The 21,680-nt window shown below is 53.9% G+C and overlaps 1 protein-coding gene across 4 annotated transcripts in view; it reads left to right on the top strand.

Annotated features, from left to right (window-relative positions):
* SFXN5 (sideroflexin 5) overlaps window positions 1–21,680 on the top strand; it is a 1,315,749-nt gene that overhangs the window by 540,257 nt on the left and 753,812 nt on the right. For all 4 annotated transcript variants that reach the window (XM_085642762.1, XM_085642761.1, XM_085642760.1 and 1 more), the window contains exon 5: window positions 1,684–1,738. In XM_085642762.1, coding sequence (XP_085498888.1) covers window positions 1,684–1,738 — 55 coding nt within the window. The remainder of the gene's footprint in view (window positions 1–1,683; window positions 1,739–21,680) is intronic.

Genomic DNA, 21,680 nt, shown 5'->3' with positions numbered 1-21,680 from the left:
CTCACAAGTTATAGAACAAGCTGCAATCCGTTCTCAGACTGACCATACTCTTACCTCCACACATAAGAAGCTGACAAACTCTTATGTCATTTCCTACTGCAACCCTCCTCCAAGTCAACTCTCACAACGAATCCCTGTCTGATCCAGCTGTGCTCTTTTATTTTTTATTTTATTTTTGCAATTTTATATAGCACAGACATGGCCTGAAGGCATCATAGTGCTTTACAACAGTAGCAGGATACAAGTGTACAGTCAGTTACAGTTACAATAATTACATTCAGACATTTGAATCGGTAGATGCGACCAGAAGAATTGCAGCCGATTGTCATACACAGTTCAAGCATCGATTTAGATGGTGGGGTCACATGCTGAAGGTCGTTCGTATCCTGTTGGAGAGTGAACTTAAGTATGGTCGACAGTGATTAACCAAGGTGTATGTCCAATAGGAGGAGTTTGAGGTCCTTTTGGAAGGTGACGAGGCAGGTAGTTAGGCCGGGGAGAGAGGTGAGGAGTTCAAGATTCTTGTGGCACTACTGGAGAATGACTGGCACATGTACCGTTCTCGACTGAAAGGGGGCAGGGGGTTCCAGAAGCAGGGTTTGGATATTTCTGGAACCCCTATTAGCTCCAGTGAGTTTAATTTTCTCGCTTAGATAGAAGGGTGAAGAGGAGTGCAGTGCTCTGTGGGTAACGCAGGCGGCTTTGAATTGGGCCCGCGGTTCAATGGGGAGCCATTGGAGGGTTACCAGGGCAGGGGAAATGTGGTCACATTTCTTGAGACCTAAAACGAAGCGTGCTTCTGCATGTAGTCAGGAACATCTTAAAGGTTTAGGGGGCCCTGGGCCAAACGTATTTGGGGGGCCCCTGTTGGAAACAATCTTGAATTTATGATCCAATTTCAGCTCTTTCTTGCCCTCTTTGGCCAGGTCACTGACAGTGCATAGGCACACTCGTCTAAATGTGTTTACATCTAATATTCAAGGATAGTGATGTGTGGTTTTTAATATTGTAACAGCAGCAGTTCACTAAAACTACTTCAAATAATCTCTGTTACGTCCTCCCATTTTTCATATGCGAGGCCCTGTTATGATCTAAAAGAAGCTTTTTTTAATGGATGTTGCGTTAAACATAAACACATTTCTCTGCAAACTCTCTGTAAAAGACCCACACATCACCCACATTAAAAATAAATTAAAGGAAAATGGTTTTAAAAAAAAATCCCTTTAAGAATTATTCAAGGTCATCCAGACTAGACTGATGTAGAACAGAGATGGCTCCATCAAAGGCTCCCTGGTAGGCCGGGGCCCTGGGATACAGCCCACTTGGTCCATGCCTTATAACGTCTCTGCATGTAGTGTTGCTCTCAGAGGTCCTGGGTGAACTTTGGGATTGCCGAATAGAAGGGCCATTCCACAGTCTAGCCTGGAGAGAACGAGAGACTGCACCACTGTTTTGGGGTCTTGTGTTACTATTCCCTGCAGACTCTTGGCACCCCGTGTATGACGCCCACCTCTCCTCTTCCTATGCGCAGCACCTCGCAGCCAGGCTACTGCACTCTGGATAGCCGGAATAGGGATAAACAGAGATTGTATGATATTGTGATTGAAGGCACTGCATGCCTTTATGTAATAATGTTCATTGACTATGATCTGCTCTCAAAGGCTGCTTCTTGTGTTCTTCTAGGCCATCCTGCATCCAGACACAGATGAAAAGATCTTCATGCCGTTCCGGATGTCAGGTATGGAGCAGTTACCCAGCGGAACCGTAGTCGATGCGGCTGAGAGCATCACTGATGATCTGACGGGATCTAGAAGGCCATTTGGATCCATGGAGGGTTTAGAATCACTGCTAGTGATTCTACAGTGAGGACACAGCCAGTGTGTCCTCACTGTTCGGATCCCTGGCTGTCTATTTCTGTGTGTTTTTGAGGCATTATGAGAACATGTCCTCCCTATACCCTCGTCATCTACAATAGAATTTCCAAGAAAAGTAAAACCATACATTTTTGGAGAGAGTAATGCACCAGACACGTCCTGCGCCAGGTAGATGGGGGAGGGGGCTTGGGTGAGGAGGGCAATCGAGGGGGGTTCCTAGAAAAAAACGAAGCAATGGTGACAAGCTGAACAACAAAAATGTGTTTTAAGGATTTCCTGCTCATATATTTCCCTAGAGCTTGTTTTTAGTATTTAAATATTATTATTTTTGATCATCTTAAATTATGAATGTAGTAAACCTTAAATTCAATAACGGTTGTATATTTCCTGGTCATCTGAGGATACCCCTAGTCAACGTCTCCGGCGCTGGACACACTATCGTCTTTACAAAAGGTTCAAGAAAATCACGGGATCCTTTGCAACTGTTCCGTGAGAACACAGGATGAGGAAGGTTCTAGGCGCGAACCATGAGATAGGATGCAGGGGGGTAACCCTATATCGGTCCCAGAAACACACAGGGTGAGGACGGTCCTAGGCGCCCACCATGAGCTAGGATTACCTTGCATACGTCCCCGCAGCACACTGGGTGAGGAGGGTTCTAGATGCGCACCATGAGATAGGATGCAGGAGGGTGACCCTGCATCAGTCCATAAAGCACAGAGGGGGAGGATGGTCCTAGGGTTGCACCATGAGATAGGATGCAGGAGGGTGACCCTGCATCACTCCCTGAAGCACACAGGGGGAGGATGGTCCCAGGCGCGCACTATGAGATAGGATGCAGGAGAGTGACTGCATCAGTCCCTGAAGCACACAGGGGGAGGATGGTCCTAGGCGCGCACCATGAGATAGGATTACCTTGCATCAGTCCCCGAAGCACACATGGTGAGGAGGGTTCTAGATGCGCACCATGAGATAGGATGCAGGAGGATGACCCTGCATTAGCCCCAGAAGCACACAGGGGGAGGATGGTTTTCGGCGCGCACTATGAGATAGGATGCAGGACGGTGACCCTGCATCAGCCCCGGAAGCACACAGGGGGAGGATGGTCCCAGGCGCGCACTATGAGATAGGATGCAGTAGAATGACCCTGCATCAGCCCCGGAAACACACAGGGTGAGGAGGGTTCTAGATGCGCACCATGAGATAGGATGCAGGACGATGACCCTGCATCAGTCCATAAAGCACAGAGGGGGAGGATGGTCCTAGGGTTGCACCATGAGATAGGATGCAGGAGGATGACCCTGCATCAGTCTCCGAAGCACACAGGATGATGATGGTCCTAGGTGTGCACCATGAGATAGGATACAGGGGGATGACCCTGCATCAGTCCCCAAAGTACACAGGGGGAGGATGGTCCTAAGTGCTCATCATGAGATAGGATGCCAGAGGATGACCCTGCATCGCTCCCTGAAGCACACGGGCAAGGGGGTGTGGTTCTAGGCACGCACCATGAGATAGGATGCAGGAGGATGACCCTGCATTAGCCCCGGAAGCACACAGGGGGAGGATGGTTTTAGGCGCGCACTATGAGATAGGATGCAGGAGGGTGACCCTGCATCACTCCCTGAAGCACACAGGGGGAGGATGGTCCCAGGCACGCACTATGAGATAGGATGCAGCAGAATGACCCTGCATCAGCCCCGGAAACACACAGGGTGAAGAGGGTTCTAGATGCGCACCATGAGATAGGATGCAGGAGGGTGACCCTGCATCACTCCCTGAAGCACAGAGGGGGAGGATGGTCCCAGGCGCGCACTATGAGATAGGATGCAGGAGGGTGACTGCATCAGTCCCTGAAGCACACAGCATGAGGATGGTCCTAGGCGCGCATCATGAGATAGGATGCAGGAGGGTGACACTGCATCAGTCCTGGAAGTACACTGGGGGAGGATGGTCCTAGGCGCGCACCATGAGATAGGATTACCTTGCATCAGTCCCCGAAGTACACAGGGTGAGGAGGGTTCTAGATGCGCACCATGAGATAGGATGCAGGAGGATGACCCTGCATCAGTCCATAAAGCACAGAGGGGGAGGATGGTCCTAGGGTTGCACCATGAGATAGGATGCAGGAGGATGACCCTGCATCAGCCCCGGAAGCACACAGGGGGAGGATGGTTCTAGGCGCGCACTATGAGATAGGATGCAGGAGGGTGACTGCATCAGTCCCTGAAGCACACAGCATGAGGATGGTCCTAGGCGCGCATCATGAGATAGGATGCAGGAGGGTGACCCTGCATCAGTCCTGGAAGTACACTGGGGGAGGATGGTGCTAGGCGCGCACCATGAGATAGGATTACCTTGCATCAGTCCCCGAAGCACACTGGGTGAGGAGGGTTCTAGATGCGCACCATGAGATAGGATGCAGGAGGATGACCCTGCATCAGTCCATAAAGCACAGAGGGGGAGGATGGTCCTAGGGTTGCACCATGAGATAGGATGCAGGAGGATGACCCTGCATCAGTCTCCGAAGCACACAGGATGATGATGGTCCTAGTTGTGCACCATGAGATAGGATACAGGGGGATGACCCTGCATCAGTCCCCAAAGTACACAGGGGGAGGATGGTCCTAAGTGCTCATCATGAGATAGGATGCCAGAGGATGACCCTGCATCGCTCCCTGAAGCACATGGGCAAGGGGGTGTGGTTCTAGGCACGCACCATGAGATAGGATGCAGGAGGATGACCCTGCATTAGCCCCGGAAGCACACAGGGGGAGGATGGTTTTAGGCGCGCACTATGAGATAGGATGCAGGAGGGTGACCCTGCATCACTCCCTGAAGCACACAGGGGGAGGATGGTCCCAGGCACGCACTATGAGATAGGATGCAGCAGAATGACCCTGCATCAGCCCCGGAAACACACAGGGTGAGGAGGGTTCTAGATGCGCACCATGAGATAGGATGCAGGAGGGTGACCCTGCATCACTCCCTGAAGCACAGAGGGGGAGGATGGTCCCAGGCGCGCACTATGAGATAGGATGCAGGAGGGTGACTGCATCAGTCCCTGAAGCACACAGCATGAGGATGGTCCTAGGCGCGCATCATGAGATAGGATGCAGGAGGGTGACACTGCATCAGTCCTGGAAGTACACTGGGGGAGGATGGTCCTAGGCGCGCACCATGAGATAGGATTACCTTGCATCAGTCCCCGAAGCACACAGGGTGAGGAGGGTTCTAGATGCGCACCATGAGATAGGATGCAGGAGGATGACCCTGCATCAGTCCATAAAGCACAGAGGGGGAGGATGGTCCTAGGGTTGCACCATGAGATAGGATGCAGGAGGATGACCCTGCATCAGCCCCGGAAGCACACAGGGGGAGGATGGTTCTAGGCGCGCACTATGAGATAGGCTGCAGGAGGGTGACTGCATCAGTCCCTGAAGCACACAGCATGAGGATGGTCCTAGGCGCGCATCATGAGATAGGATGCAGGAGGGTGACACTGCATCAGTCCTGGAAGTACACTGGGGGAGGATGGTGCTAGGCGCGCACCATGAGATAGGATTACCTTGCATCAGTCCCCGAAGCACACAGGGTGAGGAGGGTTCTAGATGCGCACCATGAGATAGGATGCAGGAGGATGACCCTGCATCAGTCCATAAAGCACAGAGGGGGAGGATGGTCCTAGGGTTGCACCATGAGATAGGATGCAGGAGGATGACCCTGCATCAGTCTCCGAAGCACACAGGATGATGATGGTCCTAGGTGTGCACCATGAGATAGGATACAGGGGGATGACCCTGCATCAGTCCCCAAAGTACACAGGGGGAGGATGGTCCTAAGCGCTCATCATGAGATAGGATGCCAGAGGATGACCCTGCATCGCTCCCTGAAGCACAGGCGCAAGGGGGTGTGGTTCTAGGCACGCACCATGAGATAGGATGCAGGAGGATGACCCTGCATCAGTCCATAAAGCACAGAGGGGGAGGATGGTCCTAGGGTTGCACCATGAGATAGGGTGCAGGAGGATGACCCTGCATCAGTCTCCGAAGCACACAGGATGATGATGGTCCTAGGTGTGCACCATGAGATAGGATACAGGGGGATGACCCAGCATCAGTCCCCAAAGTACACAGGGGGAGGATGGTCCTAAGCGCTCATCATGAGATAGGATGCCAGAGGATGACCCTGCATCGCTCCCTGAAGCACACGGGCAAGGTGGTGTGGTTCTAGGCACGCACCATGAGATAGGATGCAGGAGGATGACCCTGCATCAGCCCCAGAAGCACAAAGGGGGAGGATGGTTTTAGGCGCGCACTATGAGATAGGATGCAGCAGAATGACCCTGCATCAGCCCCGGAAGCACACAGGTGGAGGATGGTTCTAGGCGCGCATCATAAGATAGGATGCAGGAAGGTGACTGCATCAGTCCCTGAAGCACACAGCATGAGGATGGTCCTAGGCGCGCATCATGAGATAGGATGCAGGAGGGTGACCCTGCATCAGCCCGTGAAGCACACAGGGGGAGGATGGTCCCAGGCGCGCACTATGAGATAGGATTACCTTGCATCCGTCCCCGAAGCACACGGGGTGAGGAGGGTTCTAGATGCGCACCATGAGATAGGATGCAGGAGGATGACCCTGCATCAGTCCATAAAGCACAGAGGGGGAGTATGGTCCTAGGGTTGCACCATGAGATAGGATGCAGGAGGATGACCCCGCATCAGTCCATAAAGCACAGAGGGGGAGTATGGTCCTAGGGTTGCACCATGAGATAGGATGCAGGAGGATGACCCTGCATCAGTCTCCGAAGCACACAGGATGATGATGGTCCTAGGTGTGCACCATGAGATAGGATACAGGGGGATGACCGTGCATCAGTCCCCAAAGTACACAGGGGGAGGATGGTCCTAAGCGCTCATCATGAGATAGGATGCCAGAGGACGACCCTGCATCGCTCCCTGAAGCACACAGGCAAGGGGGTGTGGTTCTAGGCACGCACCATGAGATAGGATGCAGGAGGATGACCCTGCATTAGCCCCGGAAGCACACAGGGGGAGGATGGTTCTAGGCGCGCACTATGAGATAGGATGCAGGAGGGTGACTGCATCAGTCCCTGAAGCACACAGCATGAGGATGGTCCTAGGCGCGCATCATGAGATAGGATGCAGGAGGGTGACCGTGCATCAGTCCTGGAAGTACACTGGGGGAGGATGGTCCTAGGCGCACACCATGAGATAGGATTACCTTGCATCAGTCCCCGAAGCACACAGGGTGAGGAGGGTTCTAGATGCGCACCATGAGATAGGATGCAGGAGGATGACCCTGCATCAGTCCATAAAGCACACAGGGGGAGGATGGTCCTAGGGTTGCACCATGAGATAGGATGCAGGAGGATGACCCTGCATCAGTCTCCGAAGCACACAGGATGAGGATGGTCCTAGGTGTGTACCATGAGATAGGATACAGGGGGATGACCCTGCATCAGTCCCCAAAGTACACAGGGGGAGGATGGTCCTAAGCGCTCATCATGAGATAGGATACCAGAGGATGACCCTGCATCGCTCCCTGAAGCACACGGGCAAGGGGGTGTGGTTCTAGGCACGCACCATGAGATAGGATGCAGGAGGATGACCCTGCATCAGCCCCGGAAGCACACAGGGGGAGGATGGTTTTAGGCGCGCACTATGAGATAGGATGCAGCAGAATGACCCTGCATCAGCCCCGGAAGCACACAGGTGGAGGATGGTTCTAGGCGCGCACTATGAGATAGGATGCAGGAGGGTGACTGCATCAGTCCCTGAAGCACACAGCATGAGCATGGTCCTAGGCGCGCATCATGAGATAGGATGCAGGAGGGTGACACTGCATCAGTCCTGGAAGTACACTGGGGGAGGATGGTCCTAGGCGCGCACCATGAGATAGGATTACCTTGCATCAGTCCCCGAAGCACACAGGGTGAGGAGGGTTCTAGATGCGCACCATGAGATAGGATGCAGGAGGATGACCCTGCATCAGTCCATAAAGCACAGAGGGGGAGGATGGTCCTAGGGTTGCACCATGAGATAGGATGCAGGAGGATGACCCTGCATCAGTCCCCAAAGTACACAGGGGGAGGATGGTCCTAAGCGCTCATCATGAGATAGGATGCCAGAGGACGACCCTGCATCGCTCGCTGAAGCACACGGGCAAGGGGGTGTGGTTCTAGGCACGCACCATGAGATAGGATGCAGGAGGATGACCCTGCATCAGTCCATAAAGCACAGAGGGGGAGGATGGTCCTAGGGTTGCACCATGAGATAGGGTGCAGGAGGATGACCCTGCATCAGTCTCCGAAGCACACAGGATGATGATGGTCCTAGGTGTGCACCATGAGATAGGATACAGGGGGATGACCCTGCATCAGTCCCCAAAGTACACAGGGGGATGATGGTCCTAAGCGCTCATCATGAGATAGGATGCCAGAGGATGACCCTGCATTAGCCCCGGAAGCAGACAAGGGGAGGATGATTTTAGGCGCGCACTATGAGATAGGATGCAGGAGGGTGACCCTGCATCAGCCCCGGAAGCACACAGGGGGAGGATGGTCCCAGGCGCGCACTATGAGATAGGATTACCTTGCATCAGTCCCCGAAGCACACAGGGTGAGGAGGGTTCTAGATGCGCACCATGAGATAGGATGCAGGACGATGACCCTGCATCAGTCCATAAAGCACAGAGGGGGAGGATGGTCATAGGGTTGCACCATGAGATAGGATGCCAGAGGATGACCCTGCATCGCTCCCTGAAGCACACGGGCAAGGTGGTGTGGTTCTAGGCACGCACCATGAGATAGGATGCAGCAGAATGACCCTGCATCAGCCCCGGAAGCACACAGGTGGAGGATGGTTCTAGGCGCGCATCATAAGATAGGATGCAGGAGGGTGACTGCATCAGTCCCTGAAGCACACAGCATGAGGATGGTCCTAGGCGCGCATCATGAGATAGGATGCAGGAGGGTGACCCTGCATCAGCCCGTGAAGCACACAGGGGGAGGATGGTCCCAGGCGCGCACTATGAGATAGGATTACCTTGCATCAGTCCCCGAAGCACACGGGGTGAGGAGGGTTCTAGATGCGCACCATGAGATAGGATGCAGGAGGATGACCCTGCATCAGTCCATAAAGCACAGAGGGGGAGTATGGTCCTAGGGTTGCACCATGAGATAGGATGCAGGAGGATGACCCTGCATCAGTCTCCGAAGCACACAGGATGATGATGGTCCTAGGTGTGCACCATGAGATAGGATACAGGGGGATGACCCTGCATCAGTCCCCAAAGTACACAGGGGGAGGATGGTCCTAAGCGCTCATCATGAGATAGGATGCCAGAGGACGACCCTGCATCGCTCGCTGAAGCACACGGGCAAGGGGGTGTGGTTCTAGGCACGCACCATGAGATAGGATGCAGGAGGATGACCCTGCATTAGCCCCGGAAGCACACAGGGGGAGGATGGTTCTAGGCGCGCACTATGAGATAGGATGCAGGAGGGTGACTGCATCAGTCCCTGAAGCACACAGCATGAGGATGGTCCTAGGCGCGCATCATGAGATAGGATGCAGTAGGGTGACCCTGCATCAGTCCATAAAGCACAGAGGGGGAGGATGGTCCTAGGGTTGCACCATGAGATAGGATGCAGGAGGATGACCCTGCATCAGTCTCCGAAGCACACAGGATGATGATGGTCCTAGGTGTGCACCATGAGATAGGATACAGGGGGATGACCCTGCATCAGTCCCCAAAGTACACAGGGGGAGGATGGTCCTAAGCGCTCATCATGAGATAGGATGCCAGAGGATGACCCTACATCGCTCCCTGAAGCACACGGGCAAGGGGGTGTGGTTCTAGGCACGCACCATGAGATAGGATGCAGGAGGATGACCCTGCATTAGCCCCGGAAGCACACAGGGTGAGGATGGTTTTAGGCGCGCACTATGAGATAGGATGCAGCAGAATGACCCTGCATCAGCCCCGGAAGCACACAGGTGGAGGATGGTTCTAGGCGCGCACTATGAGATAGGATGCAGGAGGGTGACTGCATCAGTCCCTGAAGCACACAGCATGAGGATGGTCCTAGGCGCGCATCATGAGATAGGATGCAGGGGGGTGACACTGCATCAGTCCTGGAAGTACACTGGGGGAGGATGGTCCTAGGCGCGCACCATGAGATAGGATTACCTTGCATCAGTCCCCGAAGCACACAGGGTGAGGAGGGTTCTAGATGCGCACCATGAGATAGGATGCAGGAGGATGACCCTGCATCAGTCCATAAAGCACAGAGGGGGAGGATGGTCCTAGGGTTGCACCATGAGATAGGATGCAGGAGGATGACCCTGCATCAGTCTCCGAAGCACACAGGATGATGATGGTCCTAGTTGTGCACCATGAGATAGGATACAGGGGGATGACCCTGCATCAGTCCCCAAAGTACACAGGGGGAGGATGGTCCTAAGCGCTCATCATGAGATAGGATGCCAGAGGATGACCCTGCATCGCTCCCTGAAGCACAGGCGCAAGGGGGTGTGGTTCTAGGCACGCACCATGAGATAGGATGCAGGAGGATGACCCTGCATTAGCCCCGGAAGCAGACAAGGGGAGGATGATTTTAGGCGCGCACTATGAGATAGGATGCAGGAGGGTGACTGCATCAGCCCCGGAAGCACACAGGGGGAGGATGGTCCCAGGCGCGCACCATGAGATAGGATTACCTTGCATCAGTCCCCGAAGCACACAGGGTGAGGAGGGTTCTAGATGCGCACCATGAGATAGGATGCAGGAGGATGACCCTGCATCAGTCCATAAAGCACAGAGGGGGAGGATGGTCCTAGGGTTGCACCATGAGATAGGATGCAGGAGGGTGACCCTGCATCAGTCTCCGAAGCACACAGCATGATGATGGTCCTAGGTGTGCACCATGTGATAGGATACAGGGGGATGACCCTGCATCAGTCCGCAAAGTACACAGGGGGGGGATGGTCCTAAGCGCTCATCATGAGATAGGATGCCAGAGGATGACCCTGCATCGCTCCCTGAAGCACACGGGGAAGGGGGTGTGGTTCTAGGCACGCACCATGAGATAGGATGCAGGAGGATGACCCTGCATCAGTCCATAAAGCACAGAGGGGGAGGATGGTCCTAGGGTTGCACCATGAGATAGGATGCAGGAGGATGACCCTGCATTAGCCCCGGAAGCACACAGCATGAGGATGGTCCTAGGCGCGCATCATAAGATAGGATGCAGGAGGGTGACTGCATCAGTCCCTGAAGCACACAGCATGAGGATGGTCCTAGGCGCGCATCATGAGATAGGATGCAGGAGGGTGACCGTGCATCAGTCCTGGAAGTACACAGGGGGAGGATGGTCCTAGGCGCGCACCATGAGATAGGATTACCTTGCATCAGTCCCCGAAGCACACAGGGTGAGGAGGGTTCTAGATGCGCACCATGAGATAGGATGCAGGAGGATGACCCTGCATCAGTCCATAAAGCACAGAGGGGGAGGATGGTCCTAGGGTTGCACCATGAGATAGAATGCAGGAGAATGACCCTGCATCAGTCTCCGAAGCACACAGGATGATGATGGTCCTAGGTGTGTACCATGAGATAGGATACAGGGGGATGACCCTGCATCAGTCCCCAAAGTACACAGGGGGAGGATGGTCCTAAGCGCTCATCATGAGATAGGATGCCAGAGGATGACCCTGCATCGCTCCCTGAAGCACACGGGCAAGGGGGTGTGGTTCTAGGCACGCACCATGAGATAGGATGCAGGAGGATGACCCTGCATCAGCCCCGGAAGCACACAGGGGGAGGATGGTTTTAGGCGCGCACTATGAGATAGGATGCAGCAGAATGACCCTGCATCAGCCCCGGAAGCACACAGGTGGAGGATGGTTCTAGGCGCGCACTATGAGATAGGATGCAGGAGGGTGACTGCATCAGTCCCTGAAGCACACAGCATGAGCATGGTCCTAGGCGCGCATCATGAGATAGGATGCAGGAGGGTGACACTGCATCAGTCCTGGAAGTACACTGGGGGAGGATGGTCCTAGGCGCGCACCATGAGATAGGATTACCTTGCATCAGTCCCCGAAGCACACAGGGTGAGGAGGGTTCTAGATGCGCACCATGAGATAGGATGCAGGAGGATGACCCTGCATCAGTCCATAAAGCACAGAGGGGGAGGATGGTCCTAGGGTTGCACCATGAGATAGGATGCAGGAGGATGACCCTGCATCAGTCTCCGAAGCACACAGGATGATGATGGTCCTAGGTGTGCACCATGAGATAGGATACAGGGGGATGACCCTGCATCAGTCCCCAAAGTACACAGGGGGATGATGGTCCTAAGCGCTCATCATGAGATAGGATGCCAGAGGATGACCCTGCATCGCTCCCTGAAGCACACGGGCAAGGGGGTGTGGTTCTAGGCACGCACCATGAGATAGGATGCAGGAGGATGACCCTGCATTAGCCCCGGAAGCACACAGGGGGAGGATTGTTTTAGGTGCGCACTATGAGATAGGATGCAGGAGGGTGACCCTGCATCAGCCCCGGAAGCACACAGGGGGAGGATGGTCCCAGGCACGCACTATGGGATAGGATTACCTTGCATCAGTTCCCGAAGCACACAGGGTGAGGAGGGTTCTAGATGCGCACCATGAGATAGGATGCAGGAGGGTGACTGCATCAGTCCCTGAAGCACACAGCATGAGGATGGTCCTAGGCGCGCATCATAAGATAGGATGCAGGAGGGTGACTGCATCAGTCCCTGAAGCACACAGCATGAGGATGGTCCTAGGCGCGCATCATGAGATAGGATGCAGGAGGGTGACCCTGCATCAGTCCTGGAAGTACACTGGGGGAGGATGGTCCCAGGCTCGCAGCATGAGATAGATTGCAGGAGGATGACCCTACATCAGTCCATAAAGCACACAGGGCGAGGATGGACCAAGGCGAGCACAATGAGATGGGATGCAGGGCGCCTCCTAAAACTGAGCCGGCTGCATTTTGTCTACCTCTAGCAGAATGTCAGCCTTCGCTCCCTGCTGATTTTGCTCCTGCCCTTGCTCATTTTAATAGCTGGATTGAGAAGGTGGTGGTCGATCTCACTCCCCAAGCTAAATCGAGACGCCTTAAAGCCCCACTGGCTAAACCATGATTCTCGCCCCAGCTTAAATTTCAGAAACAGCATTCTAAAAGGCTGGAAAGGAAATGGAGACAAAACTATAGCTCAGAGGCCAAGGTCAAATTGAAAGTAGCCCAAAAAGTTTATTATGTGGCTATTGTATTGGCTAAGCGGACTTATTACACTGATCGTATTGCCCAGTCGCGCAATAATGCTAAAGAGCAATTTAACACTGTAAAAAGCTTTACTTCCCCCAATGCAATGAATTTGGCCCATGTCCCTTCCCTTTCATGGTGTGAAGAACTTTCCAATTTTTTTTACCAATAAGGTCAGGGCATTGCAATCACATTTTCATAACCGTGATATCCAGCCCTCTCAGCTGTCCTCTGATCACCTATCTGGTCCCTCTGCCAATGTTACTCTTTCTTCATTCGACCCTGTATCTCAGTTGGACTCCCTGGCTGCTTTATCTTGTCTTAAATCGGGTTCCTCCATGATCCTTACCCTGCCAAACTTATGGCCAAAGCAGCTGCTGTCATCAATCCACTCCTGAATCGGATGATTAATACCTCGCTTATACTTGCTTCCATTCCCACCGACTGCAAACAGGCGTTGCTTGTCCCTCTTATTAAAAAGCTTACTGTGGATCCCCATCTCCCTTCCAGCTATCGCCCCTTCTCTCTGCTTCCAGCCATTGCCAAAGTATGCGCGTAAATGGCCAACAAGCAGCTCACCACCTTTATTGAGCAGCAAGGCCTTCTCCATCCTGCCCAATCGGGGTTTAGGGCCTCATACAGTACTAAGCCTTCCCTAGTGGAAGTAGCAGAGGCCATTCGTGAGACTTTGGATGCTGGTGACAGGGCCGCCTTGGTCCTACTGGACCTCTTGGACGCTTTTGATACTGTCCCCCATTCATTTCTCCTTGCCCGTCTGCAGAAGTTGGGCATCATCGGTGTCGCCTGGGAGTGGTTAAAATTCTTTTTGGAAGATAGAACCCAACAAGTTTGGATTCCCCCTTTTGTGTCAACATCTCAAGCTCTGCTGACAGGGGTTCCTCAGGGGTCTATATTGAGTCCCTTGTTATTCAATCTTTATATGACCCCTCTTATTTAGCTGGTCGAGGACCTGAGTGCTAAAGTGGTTGCCTACGCCTACGACACTCAACTTTTGTTTACCAGGAAGAAGCACGAGGCTGCCACCTCTCATGTCAAGACTTGCCTGTCTGCTGTATTTAACTGGCTTTCGTTGGCTCCGTTAAAATGTAATGCAGACAAAACTGAGATCCTTTTCTTGGGGGAGTTCCCCCCCATTGTTTTGGCATAACTTTTGGCCCAATGATTCCCTTAGCCCCTATCCATCTGGTCACCTTGTAAACAATCTTGGTATCTGGTTTGATGAAAAGCTTAGCTTTGGTAACCAGATCAGTAAACTAACTGGCCCTTGCTTTGGCATTTTAAAACTCCTCCGTAGATTTTTGCCGCTGTTGCCTCTTCCTGCTAAAGAAATCGTGCTTTGGTCACCGCCCGCATTGATTATGCGAATGCGCTGTATGTGGGTCTCCCTTGCTACCTTTTGGACAAATTGCAGGTTGTCCAGAATGCTGCTGCTCGGCTGTTGTTGGACCTACCTAAGCGCTCCAGTGTTAGGCAACACCTGCATAACTTACACTGGTTGCCAGCTAAAGCTAGGATTCTGTTCAAGGCTTTGTTCATTTCTCATGCTGCGTTTTATGGGTATGGCCCTGCCTATCTCAGGAAACGCTTTCAGTTTTACACTCCGGGCAGGCTTCTTCGTTCCTCGAACATGCTCCTGACCACTGTCCCGAGGTTTTGCCTGAAACGTAAGGGGACTGCTCATTGGCTCTGGATCCCTTCCCCTGTATCTGCGTAGTCTTGAGAATCCTACGCAGTTTAGGCAAAATCTCAAAACTTTCCTGTTTATCTAGTTTGTCCTGGCCTTTCTTCTGCTATTTGTTTCTTTGTTACTCTTGGGCTCGCGCCAGGACACTCTTTTGAGTAGCTGTGCGCGCTACAAATTATGATAACATAACATAACATGATGACCCTGCATCAGTCCTCAAAGCACACAGGGGGAGGATGGTCCTAGGCGTGCACCATGAGATAGGATGCAGGGGGGTGAGCTTGCATCAGTCCATAAAGCACACAGGGGAGGATGGTCCCAGGAGCGCACCATGAGATAGGATGCAGGAGTGACTCTGCATCAGTCCATAAAGCACACAGGGGAGGATGGTCCCAGGAGCGCACCATGAGATAAGATGCAGGAGTGACTCTGCATCAGCCCCAGAAGCACACAGTGGGAGGATGGTCCTAGGCGCGCACCATGACATAGGATGCAGGAGGATGACCCTGTATCAGTCCATAAAGCACACAGGGGAGGATGGTCCTAAGCACGCACCATGAGATAGGATGCAGGAGTGACCCTGCATCAGTTCCAGAAGCACACAGTGGGAGGAAGGTCCTAGCCGCGCACCATGCGATAGGATGCAGGAGGATGAGCTTGCATCAGTTCCAGAAGCACACAGTGGGAGGATGGTCCTAGCCGCGCACCATGCGATCGGATGCAGGAGGATGAGCTTGCATCAGTTCCCGAAGCACACAGGGGAGGATGGTCCTAGGCGCGCACCATGACATAGGATGCAGGAGTGACTCTGCATCAGCCCCAGAAGCACACAGGGGAGGATGGTCCCAGGCGCGCACCATGACATAGGATGCAGGAGGATGAGCTTGCCTCAGTTCCCGATGCACACAGGGGAGGATGGTCCCAGGAGCGCACCATGAGATAGGATGCAGGAGTGACTCTCCATCAGCCCCAGAAGCACAAAGGGGAGGATGGTCCCAGGAGCGCACCATGAGATAGGATGCAGGAGTGACTCTCCATCAGCCCCAGAAGCACACAGGGGAGGATGGTCCCAGGAGCGCACCATGAGATAGGATGCAGGAGTGACTCTGCATCAGCCCCAGAAGCACACAGGGGAGGATGGTCCCAGGCGCGCACCATGACATAGGATGCAGGAGGATGAGCTTGCCTCAGTTCCCGATGCACACAGGGGAGGATGGTCCCAGGAGCGCACCATGAGATAGGATGCAGGAGTGACTCTGCATCAGTCCCCAAAGCACACAGGGGAGGATGGTCCTAGGCGCGCACCATGAGATAGGATGCAGGAGTGACTCTGCATCAGCCCCAGAAGCACACAGTGGGAGGATGGTCCTAGGCTCGCACCATGTGATAGGATGCAGGAGGATGAGCTTGCATCAGTTCCCGAAGCACACAGGGGAGGATGGTCCCAGGCGCGCACCATGAGATTGGATGACCCTGCATCAGTCCCCGCAGCACACAAGGTGACCATTTTGAGGGTGAGAATGGTCCCAGGTGCTGTCATCGGGCACCTCAGTGGGACCTGGTAGGTGTTCACATTGGAAAAGTGATGCATGTTCTTTAGGTTCTGTCTTCCATTCCTCTGGTATCTTTCCTGTGTGTAGCAAGGACGGCCATGGGTTGAGTAGCTATTGCCAGGTGACCCCATGAGCAGTCCTTGCTTGCTTTGTCTGGTGAAGAAGGATGCTCACAGGTCTTCTTGCCCGAAAAGAGCAATCCAAGATGTAGGCCTCGTCTACCTGCAGCACAGACCACCGTTCAACAACTTACCACTCTCGCCTACCTGCAGCACAGACCACCGTTCAACAACCGACCACTCTCGCCTACCTGCAGCACACACCATCCATTCAACATCCGACCACTCTTGCCTACCCGCAGCACAGACCAAAGTTCAACAACCAAACACTCTTGTCTACCTGCAGCATAGACCACCATTCAACAACCGATCACTCTCACCTTCATGCAGCACAAACCTCCGTTCAACAACCTACCACTCTCGTCTACCTGCAGCATAGACCTCCATTCAACAATCAACCACTCTCGCCTGCATGCAGCACAGACCCCCGTTCAACAACTGACCACTCTCGCCTACCTGCAGCACAGACCACGGTTCAACAACCGACCACTCTTGCCTACCTGCAGCACACACCATCCATTCAACATCCGACCACTCTCGCCTACCTGCAGCACAGACCACAGTTCATCAACCGAACACTCTCACCTTCATGCAGCACCGACCCCCATTCAACAACCTTCCACTCTCATCTACCTGCAGCATAGACCTCCATTCAACAATCAACCACTCTCACATTCATGCAGCACCGACCCCCGTTCAACAACCTTCCACTCTCATCTACCTGCAGCATAGACCTCCATTCAACAATCAACCACTCTCGCCTACATGCAGCACAGACCCCCGTTCAACAACTGACCACTCTTGTCTACCTGTAGCACAGACTCCGTTCAACAACCGACCACTCTTGTCTACCTGTAGCACAGACCTCCGTTCAACAACCGACCACTCTCGCCTACCTGCAGCACAGACCACCATTCAACAACTGACCACTCTCGCCTACCTCCTGCAGCACAGACCCCGTTCAACAACCGACCACTCTCGCCTACCTGCAGCACAGATCCCATTCAACAACTGACCACTCTCACCTACCTGCAGCACAGACCCCGTTCAACAACCGACCACTCTCGCCTACCTGCAGCACAGAACCCGTTCAACAACCGACCACTCTCGCCTACCTGCAGCACAGATCCCATTCAACAACTGACCACTCTCGCCTACCTGCAGCACAGACCCCGTTCAACAACCGACCACTCTCGCCTACCTGCAGCACAGATCCCATTCAACAACTGATCACTCTCGTCTACCTGCAGCACAGACCACCATTCAACAACTGACCACTCTCGCCTACCTGCAGCACAGACCCCGTTCAACCACCGACCACTCTCGCCTACCTGCAGTAGAGACCCCCGTTCAACAACCGACCACTCTCACCAACCTGCAGCACAGACCCCCGTTCCACTGACCACTCTTGTCTACCTGCAGCACGGATCCCATTAAACAACCGACCACTCTCGCCTACATGCAGCACAGACCCCCGTTCAACAACTGACCACTCTTGTCTACCTGTAGCACAGACTCCGTTCAACAACCGACCACTCTTGTCTACCTGTAGCACAGACCTCCGTTCAACAACCGACCACTCTCGCCTACCTGCAGCACAGACCACCATTCAACAACTGACCACTCTCGCCTACCTGCAGCACAGACCCCGTTCAACAACCGACCACTCTCGCCTACCTGCAGCACAGATCCCATTCAACAACTGACCACTCTCGCCTACCTGCAGCACAGACCCCGTTCAACAACCGACCACTCTCGCCTACCTGCAGCACAGATCCCATTCAACAACTGATCACTCTCGTCTACCTGCAGCACAGACCACCATTCAACAACTGACCACTCTCGCCTACCTGCAGCACAGACCCCGTTCAACAACCGACCACTCTCGCCTACCTGCAGTAGAGACCCCCGTTCAACAACCGACCACTCTCACCAACCTGCAGCACAGACCCCCGTTCCACTGACCACTCTTGTCTACCTGCAGCACGGATCCCATTAAACAACCGACCACTCTCACCTACCTGCAGCACAGACCCTGTTCAACAAACGACCACTCTCGTCTACCTGCAGCAATGACCCCCGTTCAACAACCGATCACTCTCACATTCATGCAGCACCGACCCCCATTCAACAACCTTCCACTCTCATCTACCTGCAGCATAGACCTCCATTCAACAATCAACCACTCTCGCCTACATGCAGCACAGACCCCCGTTCAACAACTGACCACTCTCACCTACCTGCAGCACAGATCCCCATTCAACAACCGACCACTCTCACCTACCTGCAGCACAGACCACCGTCCTACAACCAACCACTCTCGCCTACCTGCAGCGCACACCTCCGTTCAACAACCGACCATTCTCGCCTACCTGCAGCACAGACTCCGTTCAACAACCGACCACTCTTGTCTACCTGTAGCATAGACCACCATTCAGCAACCGACCACTCTCGTCTACCTGCAGCACAGACCCCAGTTCAACAACCAACCACTCTTGCCTACTTGCAGAACACACCTCCGTTCAAGAACCGAACCCTCTCGTCTATCTGCAGCATAGACCCCGTTCAACAACCGATCACTCTCACCTTCATGCAGCACAGACCCCGGTTCAACAACTGACCACTGTTGTCTACCTGCAGCATAGACCACCATTCAACAACCAACCACTCTCACCTACCTGCAGCACAGACCATGTTCAACAACCGACCACTCTCGTCTACCTGCAGCATAGAGCACCATTCAACAACCGACCACTCTCGCCTACCTGCAGCACAGACCACCGTTCAACAACTGACCACTCTCGCCTACCTGCAGCACAAACCACCGTTCAACAACCGACCACTCTCGTCTACCTGCAGCACAGATCCCATTTAACAACCAACCACTCTTGTCTACCTGCAGCACAGACCACCATTCAACAACTGACTACTCTCGCCTACCTGCAGCACAGATCCCATTCAGCAACCGACCACTCTTGTCTACCTGCAGCACAGACCACCATTCAACAACTGACCACTCTCGCCTACCTGCAGCACAGACCCCCGTTCAACAACCGACCACTCTCACCTACCTGCAGCACAGACCCCCGTTCAACAACCAACCCTCTTGCCTACCTACAGCACAGACCCCCGTTCAACAACCGACCACTCTCGCCTACCTGCAGCACAGATCCCATTCAACAACCGACCACTCTCTTCTACCTGCAGCACAGACCACCATTCAACAACTGATCACTCTCGCCTACCTGCAGCACAAACGTCCACTCTCGCCTACCTGCAGCACAGACCTCCGTTCAACAACTGACCACTCTCTTCTACCTGCAGCACAGACCACCATTCAACAACTGACCACTCTCGCCTACCTGCAGCACAGACCCCCGTTCAACAACCGACCACTCTCGCCTACATGCAGCACAGACCTCCGTTCAACAACCGACTACTCTCTTCTGCCTGCAGCACAGACCACCATTCAACAACTGACCACTCTCGCCTACCTGCAGCACAGACCCCCGTTCAACAACTGACCACCCTGCAGCACAGATCCCATTCAACAACCGACCACTCTTGTCTACCTGCAGCACAGACCACCATTCAACAACTGACCACTCTCGCCTACCTGCAGCACAGACCCCGTTCAACAACCGACCACTCTCGCCTACCTGCAGCACAGACCTCCGTTCAACAACCGACCACTCTTGTCTACCTGCAGCACAGACCCCCGTTCAACAACCGACCACTCTCGCCTACCTGCAGCACAGACCCCTGTTCAACAACCGACCACTCTCGCCTACCTGCAGCACAGACCCCCGTTCAACAACCGACCACTCTCGCCTACCTGCAGCACAGACCTCCATTCAACAACCGACCACTCTCGCCTACCTGCAGCACAGACCCCCGTTCAACAACCGACCACTCTCGCCTACCTGCAGCACAGACCTCCATTCAACAACCGACCACTCTCGCCTACCTGCAGCACAGACCCCCGTTCAACAACTGACCACCCTCGCCTACCTGCAGCACAGATCCCATTCAACAACCGACCACTCTCGCCTACCTGCAGCACAGACCTCCGTTCAACAACCGACCACTCTCGTCTACCTGCAGCACAGACCCCCGTTCAACAACCGACCACACTCGCCTACCTGCAGCACAGACCCCCGTTCAACAACCGACCCCTCTCGTCTACCTGCAGCACAGATCCGATTCAACAACCGACCACTCTCGTCTACCTGCAGCACAGAACACCATTCAACAACTGACCACTCTCCCCTACCTGCAGCACAGACCACCATTCAACAACTGACCACTCTCGCCTACCTGCAGCACAGACCCCGTTCAACAACCGACCACGCTCGCCTACCTGCAGCACAGATCCCATTCAACAACTGACCACTCTCGCCTACCTGCAGCACAGACCCCGTTCAACAACCGACCACTCTCGCCTATCTGCAGCACAGATCCCATTCAGCAACCGACCACTCTTGTCTACCTGCAGCACAGACCACCATTCAACAACTGACCACTCAACAACTGACCACTCTCGTCTACCTGCAGCACAGACCACCATTCAACAACTGACCTCTCTCGCCTACCTGCAGCACAGACCCCGTTCAACAACCGACCACTCTCGCCTACCTGCAGTAGAGACCCCCGTTCAACAACCGACCACTCTCACCAACCTGCAGCACAGACCCCCCCGTTCAACTGACCACTCTTTTGTACCTGCAGCACAGATCCCATTCAACAACCGACCACTCTCGCCTACCTGCAGCACAGACCTCCGTTCAACAACCGACCACTCTCGCCTACCTGCAGCACAGACCCACGTTCAACAACCGACCACTCTCGCCTACCTGCAGCACAGACCTCCGTTCAACAACCGACCACCCTCGCCTACCTGCAGCACAGATTCCATTCAACAACCGACCACTCTCGTCTACCTGCAGCACAGACCACCATTCAACAACTGACCACTCTCGCCTACCTGCAGCACAGACCCCCATTCAACAACCAACCACTCTCGCCTACCTGCAGCACAGACCCCCGTTCAACAACCGACCACACTCGCCTACCTGCAGCACAGACCCCCGTTCAACAACCGACCACT

The sequence above is a fragment of the Triturus cristatus genome, chromosome 2_2 (genome assembly GCF_964204655.1).
Source record: "Triturus cristatus chromosome 2_2, aTriCri1.1, whole genome shotgun sequence".
Lineage (NCBI taxonomy): Eukaryota > Metazoa > Chordata > Amphibia > Caudata > Salamandridae > Triturus > Triturus cristatus.
Note: the sequence above shows the minus strand (reverse complement) of the source record. Positions and strands in the feature narration are given on the sequence as shown.